The sequence below is a fragment of the Vigna unguiculata genome, chromosome 6, assembly GCF_004118075.2.
Source record: "Vigna unguiculata cultivar IT97K-499-35 chromosome 6, ASM411807v1, whole genome shotgun sequence".
Taxonomy (NCBI): domain Eukaryota; kingdom Viridiplantae; phylum Streptophyta; class Magnoliopsida; order Fabales; family Fabaceae; genus Vigna; species Vigna unguiculata.
In genome coordinates this window covers 24,573,661-24,600,035 of record NC_040284.1, presented here as the reverse complement: position 1 = coordinate 24,600,035, position 26,375 = coordinate 24,573,661, and the positions used below count along the sequence as shown (strand labels likewise).

General features: G+C 35.1%; 1 protein-coding gene across 1 annotated transcript in view; it reads left to right on the top strand.

Moving 5' to 3' along the window:
- Positions 1-25,119, top strand: part of LOC114188855 (protein ILITYHIA) — a 32,456-nt gene extending 7,337 nt beyond the window's left edge. Inside the window, exons 14-60 of the mRNA XM_028077513.1 lie at positions 4,698-4,817; positions 4,945-5,004; positions 5,148-5,273; positions 5,351-5,456; positions 5,552-5,721; positions 6,200-6,502; positions 6,580-6,696; positions 6,779-6,880; positions 6,964-7,113; positions 8,538-8,702; positions 8,772-8,948; positions 10,190-10,312; positions 10,458-10,538; positions 10,627-10,743; positions 11,454-11,626; positions 11,847-11,924; positions 12,011-12,158; positions 13,137-13,259; positions 13,347-13,403; positions 13,494-13,604; positions 13,684-13,875; positions 13,951-14,124; positions 14,901-15,011; positions 15,090-15,159; positions 15,262-15,340; positions 15,450-15,552; positions 15,629-15,799; positions 15,904-16,026; positions 16,110-16,223; positions 16,352-16,458; positions 16,541-16,592; positions 16,685-16,791; positions 16,895-16,954; positions 17,039-17,153; positions 17,264-17,374; positions 17,474-17,611; positions 17,686-17,808; positions 17,915-17,986; positions 19,268-19,380; positions 19,920-20,078; positions 21,276-21,372; positions 21,483-21,665; positions 21,834-22,028; positions 22,377-22,556; positions 22,649-22,781; positions 24,126-24,204; positions 24,804-25,119. Of these exons, the coding sequence (XP_027933314.1) occupies positions 4,698-4,817; positions 4,945-5,004; positions 5,148-5,273; positions 5,351-5,456; positions 5,552-5,721; positions 6,200-6,502; positions 6,580-6,696; positions 6,779-6,880; positions 6,964-7,113; positions 8,538-8,702; positions 8,772-8,948; positions 10,190-10,312; positions 10,458-10,538; positions 10,627-10,743; positions 11,454-11,626; positions 11,847-11,924; positions 12,011-12,158; positions 13,137-13,259; positions 13,347-13,403; positions 13,494-13,604; positions 13,684-13,875; positions 13,951-14,124; positions 14,901-15,011; positions 15,090-15,159; positions 15,262-15,340; positions 15,450-15,552; positions 15,629-15,799; positions 15,904-16,026; positions 16,110-16,223; positions 16,352-16,458; positions 16,541-16,592; positions 16,685-16,791; positions 16,895-16,954; positions 17,039-17,153; positions 17,264-17,374; positions 17,474-17,611; positions 17,686-17,808; positions 17,915-17,986; positions 19,268-19,380; positions 19,920-20,078; positions 21,276-21,372; positions 21,483-21,665; positions 21,834-22,028; positions 22,377-22,556; positions 22,649-22,781; positions 24,126-24,204; positions 24,804-24,846 (5,811 nt within the window). The 3' untranslated portion in view covers positions 24,847-25,119. The remainder of the gene's footprint in view (positions 1-4,697; positions 4,818-4,944; positions 5,005-5,147; positions 5,274-5,350; positions 5,457-5,551; positions 5,722-6,199; positions 6,503-6,579; positions 6,697-6,778; positions 6,881-6,963; positions 7,114-8,537; positions 8,703-8,771; positions 8,949-10,189; positions 10,313-10,457; positions 10,539-10,626; positions 10,744-11,453; positions 11,627-11,846; positions 11,925-12,010; positions 12,159-13,136; positions 13,260-13,346; positions 13,404-13,493; positions 13,605-13,683; positions 13,876-13,950; positions 14,125-14,900; positions 15,012-15,089; positions 15,160-15,261; positions 15,341-15,449; positions 15,553-15,628; positions 15,800-15,903; positions 16,027-16,109; positions 16,224-16,351; positions 16,459-16,540; positions 16,593-16,684; positions 16,792-16,894; positions 16,955-17,038; positions 17,154-17,263; positions 17,375-17,473; positions 17,612-17,685; positions 17,809-17,914; positions 17,987-19,267; positions 19,381-19,919; positions 20,079-21,275; positions 21,373-21,482; positions 21,666-21,833; positions 22,029-22,376; positions 22,557-22,648; positions 22,782-24,125; positions 24,205-24,803) is intronic.
- Positions 25,120-26,375: the final 1,256 nt, after the last annotated feature.

Here is a 26,375-nt window from a genome sequence, read left to right as displayed (position 1 = left end):
GTTGTGGGTTTAATCAGTGTTATTAAACTCAGATCGGACCATACCGGACTTATTGGTCCAAAATGGTTAAATGGCACACCGGACCCATAGTTGGTTTGATCACAAGAATATGCCTGAACCTGGTACCGAACTGTGGTTGAATAGGAAACCGGTGATTTGTAGGTTATCTACATGTCTTCATTTTCTGTGGTTGCTGCACCAACAGCCATCCCAGCCCGTTCTTGAGGCCTCTGCACACAGTCTGCAGCATGCCTCTCAGTGTCTGCACACCCTTCTGTGTGATGGTTGCAGCATTAATTGGGATGTACAAGGAAATTGAAAGTTAAAATCTAGTTTATGCGTGGGTGAAATGGTCCAACGGATGACCAAATGATATTTTGAAAATTAAAATCTAGTCTTCATTTTCTGTGGTTGCTGCACCAACAGCCATCCCAATACGTTCTTGAGGCCTCTGCACACAATCTGCAACATGCCTCTCAGTGTCTGCACACCCTTCTGTGTGATGGTTGCAGCATTAATTGGGATGTACAAGGAAATTGAAAATTAAAATATAGTTTATGCGTGAGGGAAATGCTCCAACTGATGACCAAATGATATTTTAGTTTAGTATAACAATAACACCAAGATATCTTGGTAATGTTAGAAATAAATATTGAGTTGAAGGGGGGGGGGGAGGGTGAATTGAACTTTTAAAGATTTTCGGAAATGGATGAATTTTTTTAATCTAGATATCCTTTAAAGAAAAACCAATTTTAGTCTCTAGAAATGTCATTATTATTGTTCTTTAACTTTCCAAAAGCATGCAATTAGGATTTAGTTCAGATATAACTTCTAGGAGATAAGGAAAGAAGAAGAAACAAAAGAATTTATATTGGTGCTCTCTCACAAGAAAGATACATTTAGTTGCGTAATCACCCTCATTAGACTGATCTACTAAATTTACTGTCTTAGTAGAATCCCTAAAGATAAAATGAAAAACAACATAAAAAGAACAAGATGTTCAACCGTAATAGATGTCCTACACCTACTTATGAAACCCTATCTTACATAACACTCTTGATCAACCTTGTCACAATATATATGAACTCCCAAAGAAAATAAAGATTAAGGAACAAGATCACTTGGACATATTATAGCTCCATTGTAGTAAGTATCGTACGATTCACGATACGAATCGTACGAAACGATACGATACGGGTGCTTGGCGATACGAATTGCATGTTGTATCGTTTATGTTCATGAATTGTGTTCGATACGATACAATACAGGCCTGAATCGTATGAATCGCGATTCGAAACGCGATACGGGTTGAAATTCGTTTCTGAATTGGGTCGGGTTGACCCACCCATTTGAAACCCTAATTTTTGTTCCCTTCTGTATTTTGGCGCGTTGATTCAGGTCATCTCCTTCCCATTGCCTACTTCCCTCGTCTCTCTTCTCTTCTCTCCTTTCTCGTTCCTTCCTTCGTTTTTATCTGCGTTTGAGCGAGACGCGAGCCGCAGTGGTCGCATCGTGGTCGTGTGGTGGTCGCATCATTGTCGCATGGTGGTCGCACAGTGGTGACGCGGTGGTGTTTGCACAATGTTCTAGAGTTTTCGCATAGTGGTCTTGTGGTGTTGGTGCAGTGATCTCGCGGTGGTCGCACGGTGCTGAGGTGGTGCCTGTGTCGTGGTGCGGTCTCCTCTGTTTTGTGTATGTTCTGTGCAGGGAGGTTTCTCAAGTTTCAGGTTCTGTTTTTGTGCTTCAGACATGAGTAAATCAAACACAAAATGAAAAGTTAATATTAAATGGAATTACTTTGATAGTGTTCCACCAAACAGATTACAAGTGAAGTGTAAGTTTTGTTCTCATACTTGGGGTGGCATAGCAAGGATGAAATAACATCTTGCTCGGACAAAGAAAGATGTCATTCCTTGGTGAGACATCTTGACGAAGCAACTTATTTTTTGGATTGCTATAATGTAGATTTTTTGTAGAAGCATATAGCCATAGTTAAAGGAAACTTATGGAACAACCACATTGTTTTTTGAAGGCTATGTTGCTGAAATTGTGAAATAATGTGGTATATACACATGTATACAATCACTCTATTTCACTATGAGGTTATTTTGTTCTTAATTGTCTCTTTGCATATTTATATATCTTATATATTTAAGTATATGTTACATTTTTATAATGTTTTAAAATGTTTATGAATCGTACGATTCACGATACGATTCACGATTCAAAATTTAGGCTCTCCGATACACGATACGATTCACGATTCAACTACCATATGATGAAGAAAAACATGTGATCCGTTATGTGACTAGCTCAATCTATGATCTTGAAGCCATTGAATCAGTTGCACAATTCCGAAAGTGTTTTTCCCACTTGTAGTACTTGTCACAAGGTATAGAAAATGTTTGACATTTTCAGATTGATTACTCAAATATAGCTCGAGATAGCCTAGTTCCTTGATAGGTAACTTTGGATCCATTAGCTACAACATCATATTGAGGAATTTTTGGAGAAGAAATGAGCAAGAATGAAGAACTTTGATTAAAAATGTGACCTGAGGCACTTGACTCATTTATCCATGGATCATGATCTTTCAAAGATTGAGAAATGAATGCTGTCGAAACACTTTCCACTGAAGAAGATTGGGCTTGGATTTTTCAAATTTAAACCTCATACTTTTGGTACTGCTCATAGAAAAACTTGGAATTTGATTTTTATTTTTGTTTTAGACACATGGATGCCTAGTTAGGAAAGCCATGCAATGAGTACAAATTTTCTTGAATACTACTTATTCTCTTATAGTATGTAGGATGAAGACATCCACTTCAACCACCACATGCTGGGTTGCTTCAATCTCCACCTCTTCCATAAGGTGCTACCAATGTTGAAGTTTCAACAACTCTAGCTAAAATTTCGTATTTTATTGAGGTAGGGACGTGAAATAATTTGATGACCAACTAGAATTGGTCTGGAAATGAATGTAAACTTCTCAAAAACAGGATCATGTATAACTAATGAAGCTTTTTGTTGACATCTTCTAATGAGTAAGCCGCTAGGAATCTTTTTAATCGTTCTACAACAGCCTGAGATTTTGTTACATTTGAGAACATTTTATGGTTGGTCTATTTGAGGGAGACTGCTCTTTGGGTTGCGTCAACGAGATGCTGAATATCATTAGCAAAGATATCTTGAGCCTTCTTCAAAAAAGAAGAGCATGTCTTGAAAGATGAGTATCTCTAATGGTTCGGGGTCAATTGATTGCCACAGAACATAGCTGGAAGTCAAGCTTTTGGCACTGAGATTTATATTCAGAGGAAAAGTACTAGCTTCCTTTTTCAAATGGTCATGATCCAAGGATCCACGATTGTACTGAAGCAGCAGACCAATATAAGTAATTCTTCCAATTGAGTTTTGCAGTTGCAATAGTAGGAGTACCGAAAATGTAAAAACAGGGCCAGCGGAGGCCATCTCAAAGATTGGGCACTAGAATGGAGACCAAAGCAGAGATGCATAGTGGAAAATGTGTGTGACCATATATACTTAACTCCAAGTGCATTGGAACAAAGAATCAAGATCAAGAATACGGTTGGGGAATGACTAGAGTCTTATGAGGTCACATGACTTCGGTGGCTGTAGGGTGGCGTGTGGTCTTCACATGGTTGGCTAGAGTGCCCAAAGATTTTGTCTGTGACGGCGCTTCAGCCTGTGTGACTGGGGAATTGGTTGTTGCTAGTTGAGACAGACCAGATCTGATAGTACTTGCCAAGAGAAAGGTGGAGGTTGACAATAGAGGATGACGACTTACAGTGATGTGTACACTGGGTGGGCCTTCCATCGCTAAGATGATTAAGACCACATGTTTGCCAGAGAAAAATGACAGTGATGGGCGGACAGCTGCCTGAGAGTAGGGTTAGAGTGTATTTGACCTAAATTTTCCCTTGAATTTTGTGAAGGCCAATGAGTATATTCTCAGCTGATATATATGTATGTGTGTGTGTGTGTGTGTGTGTGTGTGTGTGTATATATATATATATATATATATATATATATGTATGTATATATGTATGTATGTATGTATGTATTCACAGATTAGTACAAGTATATCCTAGAGGAAGGCTACAGCTTATGTTCCTTATTCTAAAGCTCGCTGCACCCAAAAACAGCTTTTATGAAGCTTTACAGTGGTAGAGTATTACCTATTTCAACAAAACTCGTACAACATTGCTCTGTTAAATCTTCTGTTATCCTCCTCTAATCTCTAATGGGTTTTTGATTCACTGTTCCATGCTCTAATAGTTTTTTTTTATTTCTTTATTCTAACTGGGTATTATCAACAATAGGAGCTTTGTTCATCCATCATGAACATGTCTGCAATATAAGTACTTTTAGAAAGCTTTCTTGTGTAGTTAGTATAATTTATGTAGTGTGATCTAAAATTTGCCACCTATTATTTGGGAAGAGATACCGATTGGCCAGTAGAATTGGCTGTACGCTTTATATTGTAATCATTTACTTGTAGTAAATTAACTTAAAAGGTGAGAGAAACTTCAATTTGCCCTCTGTCGTCTATTTGTTCGTGTTAGTTCATATCTGTGTATAGTTTTCTGTTAGTTGTTTGATGTCTGTCATGTGTAACGGATCTCCTTGAAAAGGTTAACCATCTTCTACTAACGAAGAAATGATATATTGCTTTTTAGATCTTACTGGGACCAATGGGCTTGAAGAGTGCTAATCCTTTAGAACAACAGGCAGCAGTATTGTCGCTGTCAAGCTTGATGTCTATAATCCCTGGAGATACATATGTGGAGTTTGAAAAGGTAGACATATTATTTGTATTTAGTTTCGTTGGATCTGGATTCTGTAGTCTTTCAAGGTTGTGATTGTTATTTGTATATTCTAACTCTTGTTGCTGATAACTTTACCACACCATGTTATTAATACCAGTACTTGCTAAATATTCCTGAGCGGTTTGCGCATGATACACTTTCTGAGAAAGACATTCAGGTATTTACGTGATGCAGTTTATACAGTCTATTGATTGATATTTACATTATGTGTGCTATGTTTTCCTATTTTGTGATTATTTCTTTCAATTTTATTTACTCTATGGACAAATATGTTGTGATATTTTTCTTACATGGTTTCAGATCTTTCATACACCTGAAGGAACACTTTCAACTGAGCAAGGGGTTTATGTTGCTGAATCTGTTAGTGCAAAAAACACAAAACAAGCAAAGGGCCGCTTCCGGATGTATGATGATGAAGATGACGTGGTACATTTTAATTTCTTTTTTTTCATTGCTCCATTCATGATATTTAGTTAGTTATAATCTCCTGCTCTTTTAATCAGGATCATACGCGTTCTAACCATTCCGTGAAGAGAGATCTACCTAGTAGAGAAGCTGGTGGTGCAGGGAAAAAGGATACTGGGAAGGCAGCAAAGAAGGCTGGCAGTGGCAAGTGTTGCACTACTATTGCTCTAAGTTTGCAGCTTTCATATTTGAAGTTCACTCAGGCTGTGTTTTTTTCAATATTGTTCGGATTTTTTTAGACAAAGGAAAAACAGCGAAAGAAGAAGCAAGAGAATCCCTACTTAAGGAGGAGGCTTCTGTACGAGATAGAGTTGATGAAATACAGAAAAATCTGTCTCTGATGCTAAGAACTCTTGGAGATATGGCAATCGCTAATTCAGTTTTTGCTCATAGTAGGCTGCCTTCAATGGTAATGGCGCCTGCTACTTTGTTATAATAATATATTTGATGGTTTTTGAATTAACTGCAATCACTCTGAATTTAAAACTGTTAGGTAAGATGCCCATCTATTAGGAATATGTTTATAGTAATCCTTGCATGATTTGAAAAATCTTCCCTCCTTGACTTAGCTTTGCTCGCATGTCATGTTTTAAAGTTGTTGGGTTATTCATTACTGTAACCTTCACATCTCAAATCTCTTGTCCTAGGCAAGTGGTGTGTTATGATTCTTTATCATCTAAGAGTATGGAGAAAGTATGCCATATATTAGACCCACACCATTTCCAATATTGTGCTCTTCATTTTTAGTTAATTTTAATTGCTCTTTTCTGGAATCTTGTAGTTTCTAACTTATTGAGATTCTACAGTTTATTAATTAACTTATATCCCTTTATTTTACATATTATATTATTATATGTGGTTATGATTCTGGATTCAAATTTTGTCAGGTCAAGTTTGTTGAACCATTAATGCGATCTCCTATTGTAAGCGATGAGGCTTTTGAAACCATGGTGAAACTAGCTAGATGCACTGCTCCCCCTCTATGTGATTGGGCCCTGGACATTTCCACTGCTTTGCGTTTAATTGTGACTGATGAAGTTCATCTTCTGTTGGATCTAGTTCCATCAGTTGCTGAAGAGGAAATCAATGAAAGGCCATTTCGTGGCCTTTTTGAGCGAATTTTAGATGGTCTATCTATTTCTTGTAAATCAGGAGCACTTCCTGTAGATTCTTTTTCTTTTGTATTCCCGGTGAGCAATTATACTTTGAAATGAAATTTAATCAGTGTACCAAGGCTTCTATGTTCCTAACTCCAGTATTTTTTCAGATAATTGAGCGTATTCTTCTGTGCTCAAAGAAAACAAAATTTCATGATGACGTGCTTCGCATATTTTATTTACACCTTGATCCACATCTACCTCTTCCTAGGATTCGAATGTTATCGGTACTTTGCTTGACATTTCATGCTTTGTTTTGTCTTTTTCTATATTTTTTACGTGTTGTCTGATCAATATTCTTTTCTGCAGGTACTTTACCATGTGCTTGGTGTTGTTCCATCCTATCAAGCATCAATAGGACCTGCACTAAATGAGTTGAGCCTTGGTTTGCAACCTGCTGAAGTTGCTTCTGTATGTATGCCTGACTCTATTTTCATTGTGCAGTTGTCTTTTTATATAGTGCTTATGTTATCTCTCCATTTCTAATTTTACAGGCACTTTATGGAGTTTATGCAAAAGACGTTCATGTAAGAATGGCCTGCTTGAATGCTGTAAAATGTATTCCTGCAATTGCTAATCGATCTCTACCTGAAAACATTGAGGTATCGACAAGTATATGGATAGCTCTACATGATCCTGAGAAGGTTTGAAATTCCCCCCGTGGAACTTATGGCTCAAGTTTGTTTTTTTAATTTTCTCTTTTCCATTGAAACTAAACTGTGGTCTTTGCCTTTTATTTTAAATCCAATTTCACTTTAGATTATTGTTTTCTTTTAATGTATTGATATTTATGTAAAGACTATATTGTGCTTCCTTTGCATTTAGACGATTATAAAATTGAATTGAAAGTGGTTAAATCTGAAAAACTTACATACTGGGTTGTGTGTAAATTAGACACACTTGAAGGGAAACAAAATTGTAGTTGGGAAGAACTAAGTATGCTGAGTGCTGGGATAATAAATCAACCGTTCAATTCATCTGATGATTGCTTCCAAACTTGAAATTGGTTATTGGTAATACCTAAATCTGAAGGTTTTAGTGAGTAATGATTGAGTTTTTCACTCATCTATAATATGTGTTTTTGTGTGTAACAAAAGTCAAACAGACACACTGATAGCAAGAGTGCAGACTGTTGCACCTGCCGAAATGGCTACAGCAGAAAAAGAAAATGGCGGTGACCCAATACAAGACATAATATCATAAAATACATATATTTGTGTAGCAGTGATGTAGATTAAGTTGGATAAATTTATTACTTCAATCCTTTCTGGTAAATTTTTAGGTTATTTTCTTATAGGTGACTAGATCTTGTGGTTCTGGTTTGGTTTGGTTCTAGTTAGTATCTATGAGGCTATAAGTGTAATTGCATATCAACAATAATGATCATGAAACAAATTTATGAAATCAGTAATCCACTGAGCAGCAGAAGACATATCCTCAGTATATGTTACTGTATTCTGGATTCTTAATGTTTAAAGTTTCCTATCGAATCTATATTTATAGATCCGAGGTGTTTAGAACTCGACCTACTCGATCTCTAACTGGCTGAATTTATATTTTTGACTGACTTGGACTGCCTCTTAAAATGGATATATATTATTTTTCCTTTGATTTTTTTTATTTTTTTATTTTTAAAGGTTTTAACCTGAATTAAAAATACCACTGCAATGGCAGTGAGTCTTCCGAGTTAGCTTAATATATTTGGTAATTTCTCCTGTGGCCTAACTGTACAACTGTTCTAAATATTTTGGGTTAAATCTTGAACATTAAAATTCTCAATCGGCTTATGGAGAAGGTTTTTTTGTTCTCCGTCAAACCAAAATGTTCTGATAATTATACCAGCTCCTGTTTGCAGGTCATGAACTGAAATACTGGCCTATTTTATGCTTTAATTATGTTTTGGTTATGAATTATTTTCATTGCAGTACAATAGGGTTTTAATTTACTTTGTATGCTTTCGCCAATATTGCTTAGTAATTTTGTACTGTTTTCTACTTGAGAAATTTTTATTTGGTTTTTAAGTACTTTATTTTGAATGACAGCTAATTTACTTTTTTCAACATTTCAGTCAGTTGCGCAAGTGGCAGAAGACATATGGGATCATTATGGTTTTGATTTTGGAACTGATTTTTCAGGGCTTTACAAAGCACTGTCTCACATTAATTACAATATTCGTGTGGCAGCTGCAGAAGCATTGGCTGCTGCCTTGGATGAACATCCAGATTCTATACAAGTATGTTTGATTTATAATTTTCACTTTATTGCTGTTTATTTTGTCTCATTATTTACTGATAATTTTCAGGAGTCCCTGTCCACTTTATTTTCGTTGTATATCCGTGACATGGGTGCCGGAGATGTCAATGTTGATGCTGGTTGGCTTGGTAGGCAAGGAATAGCTTTAGCATTACATTCTGCTGCTGATGTTCTGAGAACAAAAGACTTGCCGGTTGTCATGACATTTCTAATATCAAGGGCTCTGGTAACTTTTACTGGCATTTACATTTTTAATTTTGTTATAATACTAAAACTGAAACCTATTTTCCTGCTGAATTGCTCATTTTTGGAGACGAGATCTTGATGGGAATTAATATAGCGTTGTAAGGATAAAACACAATTTTTTTTCTGTTGAGATGTGACATTTGCTAATTGGTTAATATTTGATATTACTTGTTATCTTCATTAATTATTTGTGCAAATTGTGCATGTTTGGTGCAATTGTTTTGCCTTAGCAGGTTAAGTTATCTATAAGAATTTTATTGGGGGTGAATTTATGATGGACCACAGCTTGATTTAAGGTTCATTGAATGCATATCAGTGAATTAGGGATTCACACCTAGCTGAGAAGGGCTTTGGCGGTCTGGTTGCTTTTGATGGGGTGTTAAAAATCTCAATCTTGGATGATATCTTTGATAGTAATCTTTCCCAAGCTGATGATAAATGTGTACATTGTAGGGTTTTAGATTAAGAAATGAAACATAGGGTCACACTTATGGATTGGCAAGTACTACAGGGATTGTACAAATTTATGTGTTCCTACTATTTGTGATTTGTGGCTTTTGCTCATAGTAGCATTCCAAATTTGTGTTGGAGTTCAGGAAGGTGGCTCACAAATTTGGTCCTGATTCAAGACTGCAGAAATGTTTGAGGTGTTAGGTTGGTGCCAGTTAACCTGCATTCGAGAAGTTGGAGTTGGTGAAAGGCCACAGGGAATACAGCGAAAGGTTAAAATGAGATTAAGAATACAATCCTAGAATTTGTTAGCTCTGCTGGCCGGCACATTATTTAATTATTCTTGAGGAATTAAGGATAATCTTACTGCCTTAAAAAGATAGGACCCTACTGCCTTAAAAGGTTGGCCGACCACTAAATGAACATTGGGGGGTGGGCATAAAAACAAAGCTCTGGAAACACCTGAATATTGTAAGCTTAAGTGCATATACAACTGAAATGCAGTAAGTGCAATAAAATATCCCTTGTTTGAAAATGAAATGGAACAGTTTAAAAGTTTTTGTAATTTTTGATACTCTCGAAAGTGGAGGTTAAGGTGATAGAATAAGAAAAAATCTGCTTAAAATTTCAAATAAATGAAGATGTTGTGGCAACCTGATGTACTCCTTGATGGTAGTGTGTTTTGTATTGTACATGGTAAATTTTTTGCGAAGAGTATTTATTTGACAGTATCCAATGACAGTTGGCTTTTGGGATTGATTTGCTTCGCAGGCTGATCCAAATGCTGATGTTAGAGGCAGAATGATAAATGCTGGTATATTGATCATCGATAAAAATGGAAAGGATAATGTCTCATTGTTATTTCCCATCTTTGAGAACTACTTGAACAAAACAGTGAGTTCCTCTTATTATTTTGGAGATTCACGTCCTGGATAATCATTCTATTGTTCATTCCTTTCGCAGTAGAGGGCCACTTAAAATAAAATATAAGCGAAGTTATATGTGATATTTAATTATGAATACTCCCCCAATGTCTTAGGCTCCAGACGAAGAAAAATATGATTTGGTTCGGGAGGGTGTGGTTATCTTTACTGGAGCTCTGGCAAAGCACTTGGCAAAGGTTAGTATTAAAGCTTTTTCCTCGTTCCCAATTTTACATAGCTAGTCGAATTTGAAATCTGTTACTATTTTCATTCCTTTTTGAGCAGGATGATCCTAAGGTTCATGCTGTTGTGGACAAGTTATTGGATGTTTTAAATACACCTTCTGAAGCAGTTCAACGGGCTGTCTCTGCCTGCTTATCTCCATTAATGCAATCAAAACAAGTATGCAAGATCATTCTTACATTTAATATCTGATCCTTTTACTTCTGATCTTGTAGAATATTACTAGAGTTATCTATTGGAAGGAGTTTAATATCATTCGGCATTAAATAAACATAGGACAAAAAAACCTCTTGCTTGCATATCTATTCGTGATTTCTGACTCCACTTGTTTATTAGAATGATAATATGGAATATTGACACAAGCAATAGGTGCAGTACGAATCATTTTGAATGATAACACAGAATCTTGTTTCTCAATGATATTTCACACAGAATCTTGTTTCTTTTGATATGCTATTTCTATGAAGCAAATGAACTTTGATTAGCATCACCCATGCTTCTATTGTAACAAAGATTCCCTTTTATGTGAGATATGGCCGTATCATTAATTATGATTTTACTTCTGTACAACTCCATGAAATCTTTTTCATGCGCAGCAAAAATCTTTTAGATTATTCAGTAAGGTTGTTTTTTAATTACTAGCGTAACTGGAATAGTGTTTTCACTGCTAAAGTATTGATTTCTACACATTTGTTTGAGAGTAATTCATCTAGTTGAAAGTTCAAGGTTTTATTGTCATTTTAGCTTGTCTACGCCTCACCAGAACATAATTACATTTTTGGCTCTTCAGGTTAATGCTGTCTTACATTTTGATGTTTTCTGCATTTTCTCAAGTGACTTCTTTTGTTATTTGATACTACAACAACTAGGATGATGCAGCTGCTCTTGTTAAGCGGTTGACGGATCAAATGATGAAAAGTGAAAAATACGGAGAGCGCCGTGGGGCTGCTTTTGGACTTGCTGGGTTGGTTAAGGGATTTGGCATTTCCTCCTTGAAAAAGTATATGATTGTGATTAAACTTCAAGAGAGTCTTGCTGAAAGGTGGGAGAGTTTACTGTTACATCTTTATTTTTAAATCACTGCCTATTATATTCAATTTATGGAATTGAAAAAAATCATTGTATGTCACTTTTTTGACCACTAAAATGTGACAATGGAGTATACCATTATTTTTTGTCAGTTTATTTTTAAACAGTTTGACCATCAAAATGTGAAAATGGAGTGTACCCATTATTTTTGTGTGAATTTATTTAAACTGCAGGAGCTCTGCGAAATCTCGTGAAGGAGCCTTACTTGGATTTGAGTGCCTTTGTGAAACACTGGGCAGAATTTTTGAACCGTAAGCTGCTTAATATTTCTTCACTGATTTTTTTTAAAATTTATATTTGTTGTGTTGTTTTATTGTTTCTCAATAATTGTTTTCAGGTACGTGATTCAAATATTACCATTACTTTTGGTTTCGTTCTCTGATCAAGTTGTTGCGGTTCGGGAAGCAGCTGAAGGTGCTGCTCGTGCAATGATGTCTCAACTTAGTGCTCAAGGAGTGAAGCTTGTCCTTCCATCTCTTTTGAAGGTGATAAACATTGATTATCATTATGATTTCCGAGGCATTTTATCTGCTTCTGAATGACAAAATGTGCTTTGATATGCACTTTCAAAATCTGCTACAATATTGTATATCTGCACTTTTCTAATATTTTGTGAGAGTGTAAGTTGTCTTGTGCTTCGATGTTATACTCCCGTATTGCTCCTTTTTAGATTCAAAATCTTGACGTGATGTAATTGATTCATATTTACTATGTGAAATGCTTGTTTTTCTCGTCCCCTTTTGATTTTAAACAATTATTAGTAACTAAGAATGCTTTGTCATAACGAAACTGTTGGTTTTGCCTGTGAGTTAAAGAACATTCTGTAGGAATCTTTTATTTGTGGAGTGAGTGATTAGATGATTGCAATGTGCGCATACTTACTGGAAATTGTTGTGCCTCTTCAATGACCCCTTGTAAATTTCTTGTATTATGGATTTTTCTCTTGTTTTATTATTGTTACCTGTGAATTAAAGAACATTCTGTAGGAATCTTTTGTGGAGTGAGTGATTAGATGATTGCAAAGTCCATATACTTACTGGAAATTGTGGTGCCTCTTCAATGACTTTCTCTCTTGTTTTATTACTGTTTCCTTTGCTTGATATTATGATGGGGCTAGGGGTTTTTTTCTTTCTTTTTTTATTACTGGTCTTTCATTTCATAAATGTTGCTTTCCCAAGGTTTTCTTACCAAATTCCGTGCACTTATGGTTGTGAATACACTGAATTTTTTTCTCAGTTTCTCTAGTTTTTGTTTCTGAATAAGCTTTAATGCCTGTTGCATCTTGTAATCTGAAAAGTAAATCAGTGTCATGTTTCTGAAATCTTATAATCCAATTGTTCTTAATGTGGCTTGAGTTTGCAATTTGAACGAGGATTTATGTTTGCTTGCTACCTACTTATAGATATGACATTTATTGTGCTTCTACATCAATGAAATTTTGCATAGCTAATCTATTTTCTCAGGGTCTTGAAGATAAAGCTTGGAGGACAAAGCAAAGTAGTGTACAACTTCTTGGAGCTATGGCTTATTGTGCTCCTCAACAGTTGTCTCAGTGTCTGCCTAAGATTGTTCCAAAATTGACTGAGGTATGACATAAAGGAAACACACATTTTGAGTTCTAAACTCCTATTAAGCTATAGATTGTGTTCATTAACCCATCTTGCTATATGAAGGTTTTGACTGATACACATCCTAAAGTCCAGTCGGCTGGGCAAATGGCCCTTCAACAGGTTTGTTTTGAGTTAGGAACTATATTATATCCAGTTGATTCCTGTTTCTTTGATTTTTGTTTTTAATTTTCATGTTTTATATTTGTTCAGGTTGGGAGTGTCATAAAGAATCCAGAAATATCTGCTCTTGTCCCTACTCTACTTAAGGGACTCAGTGATCCAAATGAGCATACAAAATATTCCCTTGATATCCTTCTCCAAGTAAGGTTTATGAAATTTACCTTGTTAATTTTTTTCAGTTTTATGCTTAGTTCCCTAAAATTTTATTGTTTGATTGCAGACAACCTTTGTTAATTCGATTGATGCCCCTTCACTTGCATTATTAGTACCAATAGTACATCGAGGGTTGAGGGAACGCAGTGCTGACACTAAAAAGAGGGCAGCCCAAATAGTTGGCAACATGTGTTCCTTGGTTACAGAACCGAAGGATATGATTCCGTATATAGGATTGCTACTTCCTGAAGTAAAAAAGGTACTTTTTTCATATTTTTTTCTCTTTTGCTGCATTGGTCGTGGTTCTCATTTCGTGCATATATTACAAGAGCAGGTGCTTGTGGATCCTATACCTGAAGTTCGGTCAGTTGCTGCTAGAGCCATTGGATCCCTTATAGGAGGAATGGGTGAAGAAAATTTCCCTGATCTTGTCCCATGGTTGTTTGACACATTGAAGTCTGATAATAGTAATGTTGAACGCTCTGGAGCTGCACAAGGGCTGAGTGAGGTCAGATTTTTCCTTTTAATACATTTACGTTTTAAGACCTTTGGAATTTCGTTAAGATTCATTTTTCTTCTAATCTTATGGCCGAGTTGAAAAACATGTTCTCTTTGTTAGGGTGGCTGACAAATATTGTGAAAAGGGAGAGTACAAATTTGAATAATAAATATGCAGAAGGATAAGAAATTTTACTAGTTGGCTAGTAAATTTTAGAAACTTTTTATTATACAAATATTGGTTTTTTTTTTTTTTTTATTGAACCCTGTACATTTTGACTGGTAAAATTGTTATAGAAGAATTGTAGAGTTAGGTGACCTGTGTATTTAGAGCAGAACTGGAAAGTGACAAGAATCAGGCAATGACATATTTGTTATAACGTAGTGATTTTTAAATGTTAGAATCTTGTTATCATGCTTATCTGTTAGATGTTTGTTTCTATCATCGTACAGTTGGTGTTTGTTTCTATCGTTGTACAGTTGGTGGTTAGATCTGCCTCCTTAAGCCCATTCAGGTGCTAGAAAATCATTGTTACCGATCAATAAATAATAGCTTTTCATATCACTGAATTGAACATGTTATCAGTGCTCTTTGATTCCCACTAGTTAGATCTGTCTTTGCATATGTATGCATTGTATAAATTCTTCCACTTTAAACTACATTCAAGTGTGATTATTATTTTTACTAATTAATAAATTATACCTTTTCATTTCTCTAAATTCAATATGTTATTTAAGGAGATCACTGCTACCGTATTGTTATTTTGACTTGTTATTCTTTTATAGGTCTTAGCTGCTCTTGGTATTGAGTACTTTGAGCATGTACTTCCTGACATTATTCGAAATTGCTCCCATCCGAAAGCACCTGTACGAGATGGATACTTGACTCTGTTCAAGGTAAAATAGGTCACATTTAGAAAATTAGAAGTTTATTTATTGAGTTCATTTAATCATTTTGCCAAAATGTTCTTGTAGTACTTGCCACGGTCATTAGGAGTCCAGTTTCAAAATTATCTGCCCCAGGTGCTGCCTGCTATTCTAGATGGTAAGATATTATCTTTTCTCGGCTAATTTATGTATTATCATTTCTATTTTTTGGATTGTTATCTCTAAATTAGGTGTTTACTTTTTTTTCAATGATTTATAGGTCTTGCTGATGAAAATGAATCTGTACGAGATGCTGCACTAGGGGCTGGCCATGTTCTTGTCGAGCATTATGCAACAACGTATGTTCTATTTGTTATATTGTTTGCTTTTATGTGTTCACGGTCCCTTCCCTTAGTTTTCTTTCGATGTCTCAGGTCACTAATTTGTGATAATAATTTTTTCCTACAGTTCTCTACCCCTTCTCCTTCCTGCTGTTGAGGATGGCATTTTTAATGACAGTTGGCGAATTCGACAGAGCTCAGTCGAGCTGTTGGGTGATCTATTATTCAAAGTACGTGTTACTCATCCTAGAGCAACTCTTACAAAGCTTGATCTGACTTTTGGGTGAATTTATTTATTCATTTTAGGTTGCTGGAACTTCAGGTAAAGCTTTACTTGAGGGTGGCAGTGATGATGAAGGTTCTAGTACAGAGGCACATGGTCGTGCCATTATTGAAGTTCTGGGGCGTGATAAGCGTAATGAAGTACTTGCTGCGTTGTATATGGTCCGAGCTGATGTCAGTTTGTCAGTGCGTCAGGTAACAAGTTCTAGGTTTGCTCTTTTTTGTCAATATAACTTGTTATTGTTATGCAGATATGTTCAACAAACGTAAGGCGGAAAATGTTTCTTTTCACTTTTCAGGCTGCATTACACGTGTGGAAAACTATTGTTGCAAATACCCCCAAGACTCTAAGGGAAATTATGCCAGTTCTGATGGACACCTTGATTACGTCCCTTGCATCACCATCATCGGAAAGGCGGCAGGTCTGTGCTTGACACTTGTATCTGTCAATCTATCTATTGTAGCTTATGGAAATAGAAATTACATATTTCTATTGCTAATGCAGGTTGCTGGACGATCACTGGGTGAGCTTGTCAGGAAGCTTGGTGAACGGGTACTTCCCTTGATAATTCCAATCTTATCCCAGGGGCTGAGCGACCCTGACAGCAGCAGAAGACAGGTTAGAATAGTTTCTGGCATTGGGATCTTTCTTTCCTCCTAATGAACAAGCTGTTACATTGGTTTTCTTAGATTCAATAGTAGCTCAACTTGTTATTTGATACAATTGTGGAATTTATTGGTTGTAAGGGTGTATGTGTTGGTCTGAGTGAAGTGATGGCAAGTGCTGGTAAGAGTCAGTTGTTGACTTTCATGAACGATCTCATCCCAACTATTCGGACTGCACTCTGTGATAGGTTCGTGCATTTTAATTCTGATTTCACTGTTCGCAGAATTTTTAGACTGCATTATCTGACATTTAGATGGATATGTCAACAGTGTGCCTGAGGTTCGTGAGTCAGCTGGCTTAGCATTCAGCACCTTATATAAGGTTGCACTTTTTACTGTACTTTTTTTGTTTTTCTCGGTGGTGGTTGAGATTAAATTATTTCCCATACCTTATCTCTCAAATTACGTTTGTAGAGTGCTGGAATGCTAGCTATAGACGAGATTGTTCCAACACTTTTACATGCATTGGAGGATGATGAAACTTCTGATACCGCACTTGATGGTCTTAAGCAAATTTTAAGGTAAAATGTGCATTAGCATAAAGGTCATGTTTTGAAGTTATTATTTGTGTTGATTTCTTCTTATTTTTAAGCTAAACTTTTGCATTTATCCTTATTTTTGCAGTGTCCGTACAAGTGCAGTATTGCCACATATTTTACCGAAACTGGTTCATCCTCCATTGTCGTATGTTTCTTTCTGTTTTGATCCAGTCACCTAAAATATATGGCACTTGCATCTTAACTGAGAACTTTTATGGTACCTTTGCAGTGCCTTCAATGCACATGCTTTAGGAGCTTTAGCAGAGGTTGCTGGTCCTGGACTTGACTTTCATCTTTGTACTGTGCTTCCACCTTTGCTATCTGCAATGGGTGACGATAACAAGGTAGACCATGGTCATATCATTCGGAGAAAATACATTTTTTGAATTCAAATATCGTGTTTGCTAAGGACTGATTTGCACAAATTTATCATTTGATCTGGTTGATGTTCTAGGAGGTGCAAACATTGGCTAAGGAAGCTGCTGAAACAGTTGTCTTAGTTATTGATGACGAAGGTATTGAGCCACTCATATCAGAGCTGGTCAAAGGTGTTAATGACAGTCAGGTAATATTCTTGTGGTAATTGATATAATTTAATGCCCTTCGTCTCTCTCCTACATGCCCCTCCGTAAAATTTTGTTCCCTCTTTGATAATTGTTTACAGGCTGTTGTAAGAAGATCAAGTTCATATCTGATAGGATATTTCTTCAAAAATAGCAAGTTAGATCTGGATGATGAAGCTCCAAACATGATATCTACCTTAATCATCTTGCTAAGTGATCCTGATTCATCTACTGTTGCTGTAAGTGTTGGAGTTCTTGATACACAGATTCTCTCTATATATATAGTATGTCTGTACAAAGTTCTCTTTGTTAGGTTGCTTGGGAAGCTTTGTCAAGGGTCATTATTTCGGTTCCCAAGGAGGTTCTTCCTTCTTATATAAAACTTGTTCGAGATGCTGTGTCAACATCCCGTGACAAGGAACGGAGGAAGAAGAAGGTGAACCTGTTACTTTAGAATTTATTCCTATCTGAGACTTTCAGTTATTGTTTTTGGTTCCTAATGACTAATTTGTTAATGCGTTTTGTGCATAATTGTTCTATAGGGAGGGCCAATTGTCATACCTGGATTTTGTCTTCCTAAAGCACTTCAGCCTATATTGCCAATTTTTCTCCAAGTATTGTTCTTTTTATTCTATTGCAATTTCTTCATTTTGTATGATCATTACTTGCTTTGTGGTTCAGTTGCATACTTACAATTTTCACATTTTTTTGTGGATAACTAAAGAAGCCTAGTGTAGGTTTCAGGTTGTTTTCAAAACCTTTTTATCCTGTCTGATACTTATAGGACTTTTTATGGTTGATTACTTTCTTGTAAAGTAATGTAATGCCAATGTTCGTATCAGATTGTTTTTGAAACCTTTTTATCCTATCTGATACTTATAGGACTTTTTTATGGTTGATTGCTTTCTTTTAAAGTAATAAAATGCCAATGTTCTTTTTTTGAGCTATTCAATGTTGTGACTCTCATAACGTCCATTTTCTATGCTATTGTTGTCATGTCCGTTTATTCTCTTATGTGGTCTTGCTGTTCCACCATCTCATTGTTCAGTCTTCCCTCCCCAACCCCTCCAGCTGAGTGAAAAGTACAACTCTTCTTACCCTTTTGTGTGGGACTTTTTCATACATTATTTTTCAACTGGCTTGAATATAATTCTACAAATTTGCTGATTGTTTTGACTTGGTCGAAAATAATACAAAATTTTTAGAGAATGAATTTCCCTCTTTAGGATCTCATATTTATAACAACTTTAGATACCTCAGATACAATGTATGAGAGAAGAGAATCTGAAAAGATATATCTAGGAACTAGGTGCAGCACAAAGCACACATCACCTTTACAATAAATTATATTTATTCTAACATTTGGGTTGGTTACCTAAAGAATTAAAAGATTTTGTGGTATAGCAATGCTTGCTCATTTATGTAACATTGTGAGGTGTGAGTGTATCTTCTAACCAAGGCTTTGTCTCCTACTTGATTTTTTTTTCTTGGGGACGAACTCAATGTAATTGAGATCCTTCAGTTTCTCAGCCCCCTTGAGTTTGTGGGGGAGGGAGGAGTGAGTGCATCTTCTGTTAGAAAATGTTATTTGTTTTTTATTTTGTTACAACTGTTTGTTTCTGTTTTGATTTAGTGTAACTGTTTGAGGCAGTTATTATAGTTTGTTTTATTGTGGTTATTATAACTGATTTAGTTACAGTTATAACTGACTTGTCCTGTAAGTGAACTCTATATATATTTTTCTGTAAGCAGAGTTTCAATATCTTTTTTGTATCTTTGATCTTTACATAATTAAATCACTGTATCCATGCTTTGTGCTTTGTATCGCGAGGTAGATATGAAGTTTGGAGATTCAAATGTGAGTTCATTTACCAAGTTTTACCTTTGGTATGCAGGGTCTGATAAGCGGGTCTGCTGAATTGCGGGAGCAGGCTGCTCTGGGACTTGGCGAATTGATAGAAGTGACCAGTGAGCAATCACTCAGGGAGTTTGTCATCCCAATAACAGGGTATTTTAATAAAAAATTGTTATGGATTGTTTTTATAAGTGTACATATTTTAGCATGAGCAGCTATATGAATCAAGTAAAATGATGTCATGTTATAATTTAGTATTTTGTCAATGTTCTGGTCTGTTATTTCAATACCCTAACTGAACCATTTCATTGGTTGGGGCCTTACTGTTTCCCTCTTTAGAAGTGTTATATCCGCGTACTGGCTCAATTGTTTTGATTGTCTTTTTCCCTTTTAACAAAATTGCAATAAGTTGAGCTAGTGTCATTTGTTAAATATATACAATTATTATGTCTTTCCCTTGCAAATGGAGTTATTGATTTGATTCTTGAGTCCTTGACTGGGTATTAAAGCCAATTTGACAAATAGGTTATTTAGGGCCGTTTTGACCAGTAAGTTTATTTAGAGCTTGATTGTACTCCTCTCATTGTTTTAATTGTCCATGGGTCATATCCAACTGAATGCTATATTTTATCATTTATTATTTTGGGGACCTATATTTTATATATCTTGACTTTGCCAATCTTGTTTGTCAGGCCTCTTATCCGAATTATAGGTGATCGATTCCCATGGCAAGTGAAGAGTGCCATCTTGTCTACTTTAACATCAATGATAAAAAAAGGTGGAATCTCCTTGAAGCCTTTTCTTCCTCAGCTGCAAACAACATTTGTCAAATGTCTACAGGATTCTACAAGGTTTGTTTGAGATATTAATATATTATAAAATCATCCCTCCTCTCCCCAATTTGATCTGTTCACCCCCTCAGCTAGCACCTTTTGTATGTTTGATGTTGTGGTTTTAAAATTAGCTAATCACCTTTCAGGATCACACAATAACTATAGTTTCCATCCATTGTATCAGTAAATCATTCAATTAAGTATTTGCAGGATTTGTCACATGACTTGCTAACTGACACCTAAGTATTTAGTGGGGGAAATATCAAATGGGTGGAACGTAGAAAACATTTAGTAACTAAAACTTCGACATTCAGTTATGAAGAGGAGAACCTGACGTAAAGGAATTACTAAGTTTGTTAGTACCTAATTTGTGTTCTCTTTTATTAACATAGTTTATTATGAAAGAAGATGAAGATAGATAATGAGATATTCAAAATCCTTATTACAAGAAAATGTTGCAGTAAAAGTGAAAAGGAAAAAGTTGAAAACAGATACTTATTCTGATTGTTCTTAAAGCAGGGAAAGATCGGCTAGCATACATGTGCCCAAAGCTCATTCTTAGTTGAGTATCCATCCTTAAAGGGTGAATACAACAGTTGTTGTGTATTGGTGGTGAGTTGATGTAATTATGCAAAACTGTAGCATTTAAGACTGTTGCCCGCTCCATCTTTCCTTGCTTGAATACTACCTTAACCTCTGCCCCTTTATCTTCACTTCCATTCTCACCATCTAGTTATTCATTTCTTACAATACGAGATTTGGCACACTGGACCAATAAATTTACAAACTCATAAAGGGAGAAATATATGAAAGCAGAGAAAAGTCCTCTAAGAATTTCCCCTTACGGCTGAAGCTCTACACTCTTTTCTCTGTGCTGCAACCTTGAATCACACTACCTGGGAAACATCTTTTATAAGATGAACTACCGCCCTTCTGAGTTACTTTTCTAATTACCTTGTACTAAAATGTTGATATTTGGGAGTCTCCTAACATAATCTCATCTTTCTTTTATTATGCGTGCTTATTAATATGCATATGACTGCAGCCTTGAATGTCAATCCCTTGATAACATCTATTTTGAGCTGAACCGATACCCTTCCAACCTCTGTTACTTTTCTAATTAACTTGGAATAAAATGTTGATATTTGGGGTTCTCCTTACATAATTTCATCTATATTTTATAATTCGTGCTTATTAATATGCATGTGACTGCAGAACTGTTCGATCTAGTGCTGCCTTGGCACTTGGGAAGCTTAGCGGACTCAGTACCAGGGTTGACCCTTTAGTTAGTGATTTGCTGTCCAGTTTGCAGGTGATTTTATATTTGCTTTTCTTACTTAAGCTGATGGAATACTGTGATAATATGTTAGTGTTGCTGATGTCACATATCTAATACAAAACTGTGGGAATTTAATTATTTAGGGATCAGATGGCGGTGTACGAGAAGCTATTCTGACTGCTCTAAAGGGTGTCTTGAAGCATGCTGGGAAAAATGTGAGCTTGGCTGTTAGAACTCGTTTTTACAATGTTCTCAAGGATTTTATTCATCATGACGATGATCAAGTTCGGATATTTGCTTCTAGCATATTGGGAATCTTGGCACAGGTGTGTAGGCTATTGAGTGGATTTGAATTCACTGATGTGTTTGTATTTCTCTGTAATCTTCATTACATATTTGAATGACTATAAGGAGATTTATCTGAGTGCTTAATTCTACTTTATTGTTTGATTTTGTTTTGGTGTTTTCTAATTATTATGTTACTATAACTCCAGTACCTTGAAGATGATCAGCTCACAGAGTTGATTCAAGAACTGTCAACTTTAGCTAATTCACCAAGCTGGCCAGCCAGGCATGGTTCCGTCCTTACAATGTCTTCCTTGTTTCGTTACAATCCCTCAACAATTTTTTCGTCTTCCTTGTTCCCAACTATTGTTGATTGCCTTAGAGACACCCTAAAGGATGAGAAGGTATGGTAATCCTGAATTGGTTTTAATTGCCTAAGTTTCTGAATTCTGCCGTTTTAATTCAGTATTTGGCATCATTGGGATTCCATTTTATATTAATATCAAATGTAGCTGTAAATGTTAAGATGTGATAGTTATAGTGATGTATAGGTTCTGTGACAGACTTGTTGAAGGCAACTTAGTTATCAGGATATTATTTTTGGTTTTTTGAAGGAGGAAGTTCATGTTTAGAGATAACCCTGTACTCAAGTCTGGCTTAAAATCCAGATTATTTTTATTTTTTTTCAGAAGTCCAACAAGTTTATTGTTATATGTCTATTGTTTGATTATATTCAATGTTCTGTAAAATAGTTCCCTCTTCGAGAAACTTCAACCAAGGCATTGGGAAGGCTGCTTCTTTATAGAGCTAAGGTAGATCCTTCTGATACATCGCTTTACAAAGATGTTCTTTCACTGCTAGTTTTATCCACCCGTGATGACTCCAGTGAAGTTAGAAGAAGGGCATTATCTGCCATAAAAGCTGTTGCTAAGGTATGTGCTTGAAATCTTTCCTTCACATGGTATCCACCTATAGAACATTATGTCTACAAATTTAGATGACTTATAATGCTGAAACATTACAGGCAAATCCATCGGCTATTTTGTCACAAGGCACCATGGTTGGTCCTGCACTAGCGGAGTGTTTGAAAGATGGGAATACCCCAGTTAGACTTGCTGCAGAACGATGTGCTCTGCATGCCTTCCAACTAGCAAAGGGTACTTTCACTTGGAATTGTGTTATATGCCCTTTATCTTGTATTGTTGATATTAGTTTTGGGCAAGGTTCACTATAATTGTGTTCTTACATATATTTGACCATTTAGTGAATATGATAAATGATGTTCCACGAGTAGTCGTGAAACAATAATCATTTTTGAAATTTCTTTGTCTGGGTGGCGGTTCTTGCAGCATGTAGTTATTCCTTCAAGTTGAATGATTATTCTTATGGATGAAATCAATTGTTGGGATTTTTTCTTACCTTGTACCTTTTTTGGAAACTATGTGTTTAATGATTGTTAGTATGAGGTGCATCCTGGGTCCATCATTCAAAATGATAGAAAAAGGAAGGTTAATGTAAAGCCTAAGATTGGGTGGATGAAATGGAGCAGTGCGTTCATTGTTTTCCTGTGACAAAGCGTTACAACTCAAGCTTAAGGCAAAGTTTTACTGTACATCATAAGAATTGTGTTGTATGTAATTTGAGTGTTATATGGTAACAAGCCAACAAGCGAATGAACTCAATGCAAGGGAGATGGGAAGGCTACATAGGATTAGTGGGCATGCTCAACAGGTCCTGTTTATCAATGAATGCATGAGAGGAAGTTGATTATGTGTCTGGCATATCTGTAGAAGTCTCGATTAGGAGAAGAAGGGTCTGTTGGGTTGAACATTTCACTTATTTAAAATTAACTTCTATAAATTCGTTTATTCACAAGCAGACCCTTGATCATGTAGTAGTTAGCCATATAGCTAGATGTAGAAGGAGACCCAAAACAAGAGTGAAACCTTGACAAGTTTGAAGGTTCAATAGTTTGTCTATAGAGATGTTCAGAGTAAAAAATTATGACGGTGTTTGATATAATGTAGTTAAGGCTGCTTAGTGTGAAAAAAGCTTTGGTTATTGTGTTAAAGTAGAGTTCCTCAATGTAAAGTCACGATCTTTATCATTTTAATGAATCACTTAGAAATTTTCTGCCTTTATTTGCCTCAGCAAATCTTTTCTTTCGGAACCCTAGTTAGTTCTCACATGAATCTGTTTCTAAACTTGCTATCTTAGAAATAAAACTGTTTCTCCAAAACGCCATCTGTGTAACACTTCCATACCACTCATTACCTTACAGTTTTCCATGTTAACAAAAACCCCCTCCCAACTTTAATGATCTTATCCAGTATGTCACCTATGAAAATCATTTGTTTCTGGTTATATACATTTTTATTTCCAGAACTGTTTACTATTGAATATATTTTTTTGCCTTTCTACTGGCACAGGATTTTAGATTAACAACTGATAAATGGAATGGAGATACACTTCTAACTCTTTTATGGATTTGGGTTTTTCAGGTTCAGAAAATGTTCAAGCAGCTCAGAAGTATATTACTGGTTTGGATGCTAGGCGTCTATCCAAGTTTCCCGAATTTAGGTATGTGTATATAATCAAATGTGCATTTCTCTTGGAGGATCATTTCAATCTAATGCAAGTTACTAAATCCTGTATATTTATGGGAGAAACGATGATGAACTTGACATGCAATGAGTGACTTCATTTGTTAATTGGCAGATATTATCTTAAGAAGGAATTTCCCAATGAATTATTGGTATAATAAGAGATTAAGTGTTTAATACTTTTGAAAGTAGATCTTGTGTTTTGTACTCAGGACCATGTTTCTTATAAGGACGAAACTATTTTGAGACATTTCAATGTAAAGTCACCATCTTTGTGAAAGGGTTTAATTTTAAATTTATCTAGATTAGGGGATGATGAAATGGTTAATTTTGAAATTATATTTTCAAAATTTGAATACACAAAACTACTCTTTATAACTTAAGATGATCTGTTGATTTTTTATAAAATTCCTGTATAAAAATAAACTGTTAACCTGGTTCTGTTATCACAAACTGTTAATTCGGAATGAATTTTTTTATACATTTGACTTTTGTTCTGTAACACCTAAGTTTAAGTTAAGAATCCACGCACAATTATGTTATTGATCAATTTCTCTCGTATTTACTGCTGTGCAGCGATGACAGTGATGATAGCGACGAGGATACCTCAAGTAGCTAAGTAGTTTGTCTTTCATCAAGTGCTGTGCTTCTCCATTTCTTCATGGTCTAAGTACAGAATTCTCGTTGATAACCAATTTTTCTGGTAGCACTGTGATATAGTCTAAAATATATATAGAAATATGCAATTTGAAGCTTTTTACCCAATTTTTTGCGCCTGGGTATTTGATTATATCAACGTCTTTGTAAATTAGACGAGTCTCATTATTTGTAACTATATTTGTATTTCTTAATCAATTTTGGCGGTAATATATTTTTTATTTACAAATGTTTATATTGCCCTTTTCTCTGTGCCTATTTATTCCTTAGAGCTGTTATTGTGCAGAATCACTTTATTTACCATTTAAATGGACTACTTATGTTCAGGAACCCATTATGTTCTTTTTATTATCATTCGTTTATATGAAATAATAATAGCGAGTTTCTTAGTTGGTTTGCCACTAGAAGCTTTAGCTTGTGATCAAATCTATTTACTTTACTGTGTTACAAAGTTATTGGTCAATTCGATTTCTGATTTACTTTATTTAGACATGCTTTCCTGGATCTTAGTTTTTAAAATATTTCTTCTATCTTTTGTAATCAGAAGTTATTGGAATGCGGTTGAATATTTAATACCCATATTTTGCTTGAGTGCATTTATTACACAATAGAGTTGAATTTATAAATTAGCAGTGATATGTTACACTTTTTGCCAACTCAAAAAAATAATATTTTAGTTATATTTATTTTATTTAATTTTTTAACTTGTAATTCTAATATATATATATATATATATATATATATTATAATTAACTTTATCGTAGTGGATTTGAATCTTTCATCACACCGAGACATACAAATTTTGTAAATCTTGTCGTAACTGGGACTAAACATTTGATGAATGATCTAGTAATGGTTCGATTAAAAGACAACAGACGTTAGGATAAACTTAAATCATGACTATGAAACCATGTTTAGATGTGAATATTAAGTTAATGATTTATTATAAGTTAATGTATTTTGTTTGTAGAGGTACATTATTGCTTTGATTCTTGTTTTGTTGTTCTTTTTTGGTAAAATCAGTTCATAATTGAATAACATGTTTTTTTTTCCTTTTAAAATATTATTAAAGTACCTCGCAACAAATTTATATATCGTTTTTCTATTTTTTTAGTATTATAAAATTTTAGGTATAATTATTGATTTAGTTTTTTAATTTTTTAGTTTGGTTCATTTTATTTTCTTTTTATTTGTTGATTCAATTTAGTTCTCTAGCAATTAAAAAAGATTTAATTTGGTCATCTATGTTAGGTTGAAATTATTTGTGTTCGTACATGATACATGTTAGGTTTAATTAATCGTAAAGTACCCAGTTAGGTACTAGAGTGTCAAATTGGTACCCGCTTTTAAAAAAGTGTCAATTGCATCCCAACTTTTGAAAATTGCTTCAATTAGGTCCCTTTCAGACAGAGTTGACTAACGCCGTTAGTCAATGTGCCACGTGTCAATATGTGGTTTTTTTGATTTTTTTTTTAAAAAAAAATTAAATTT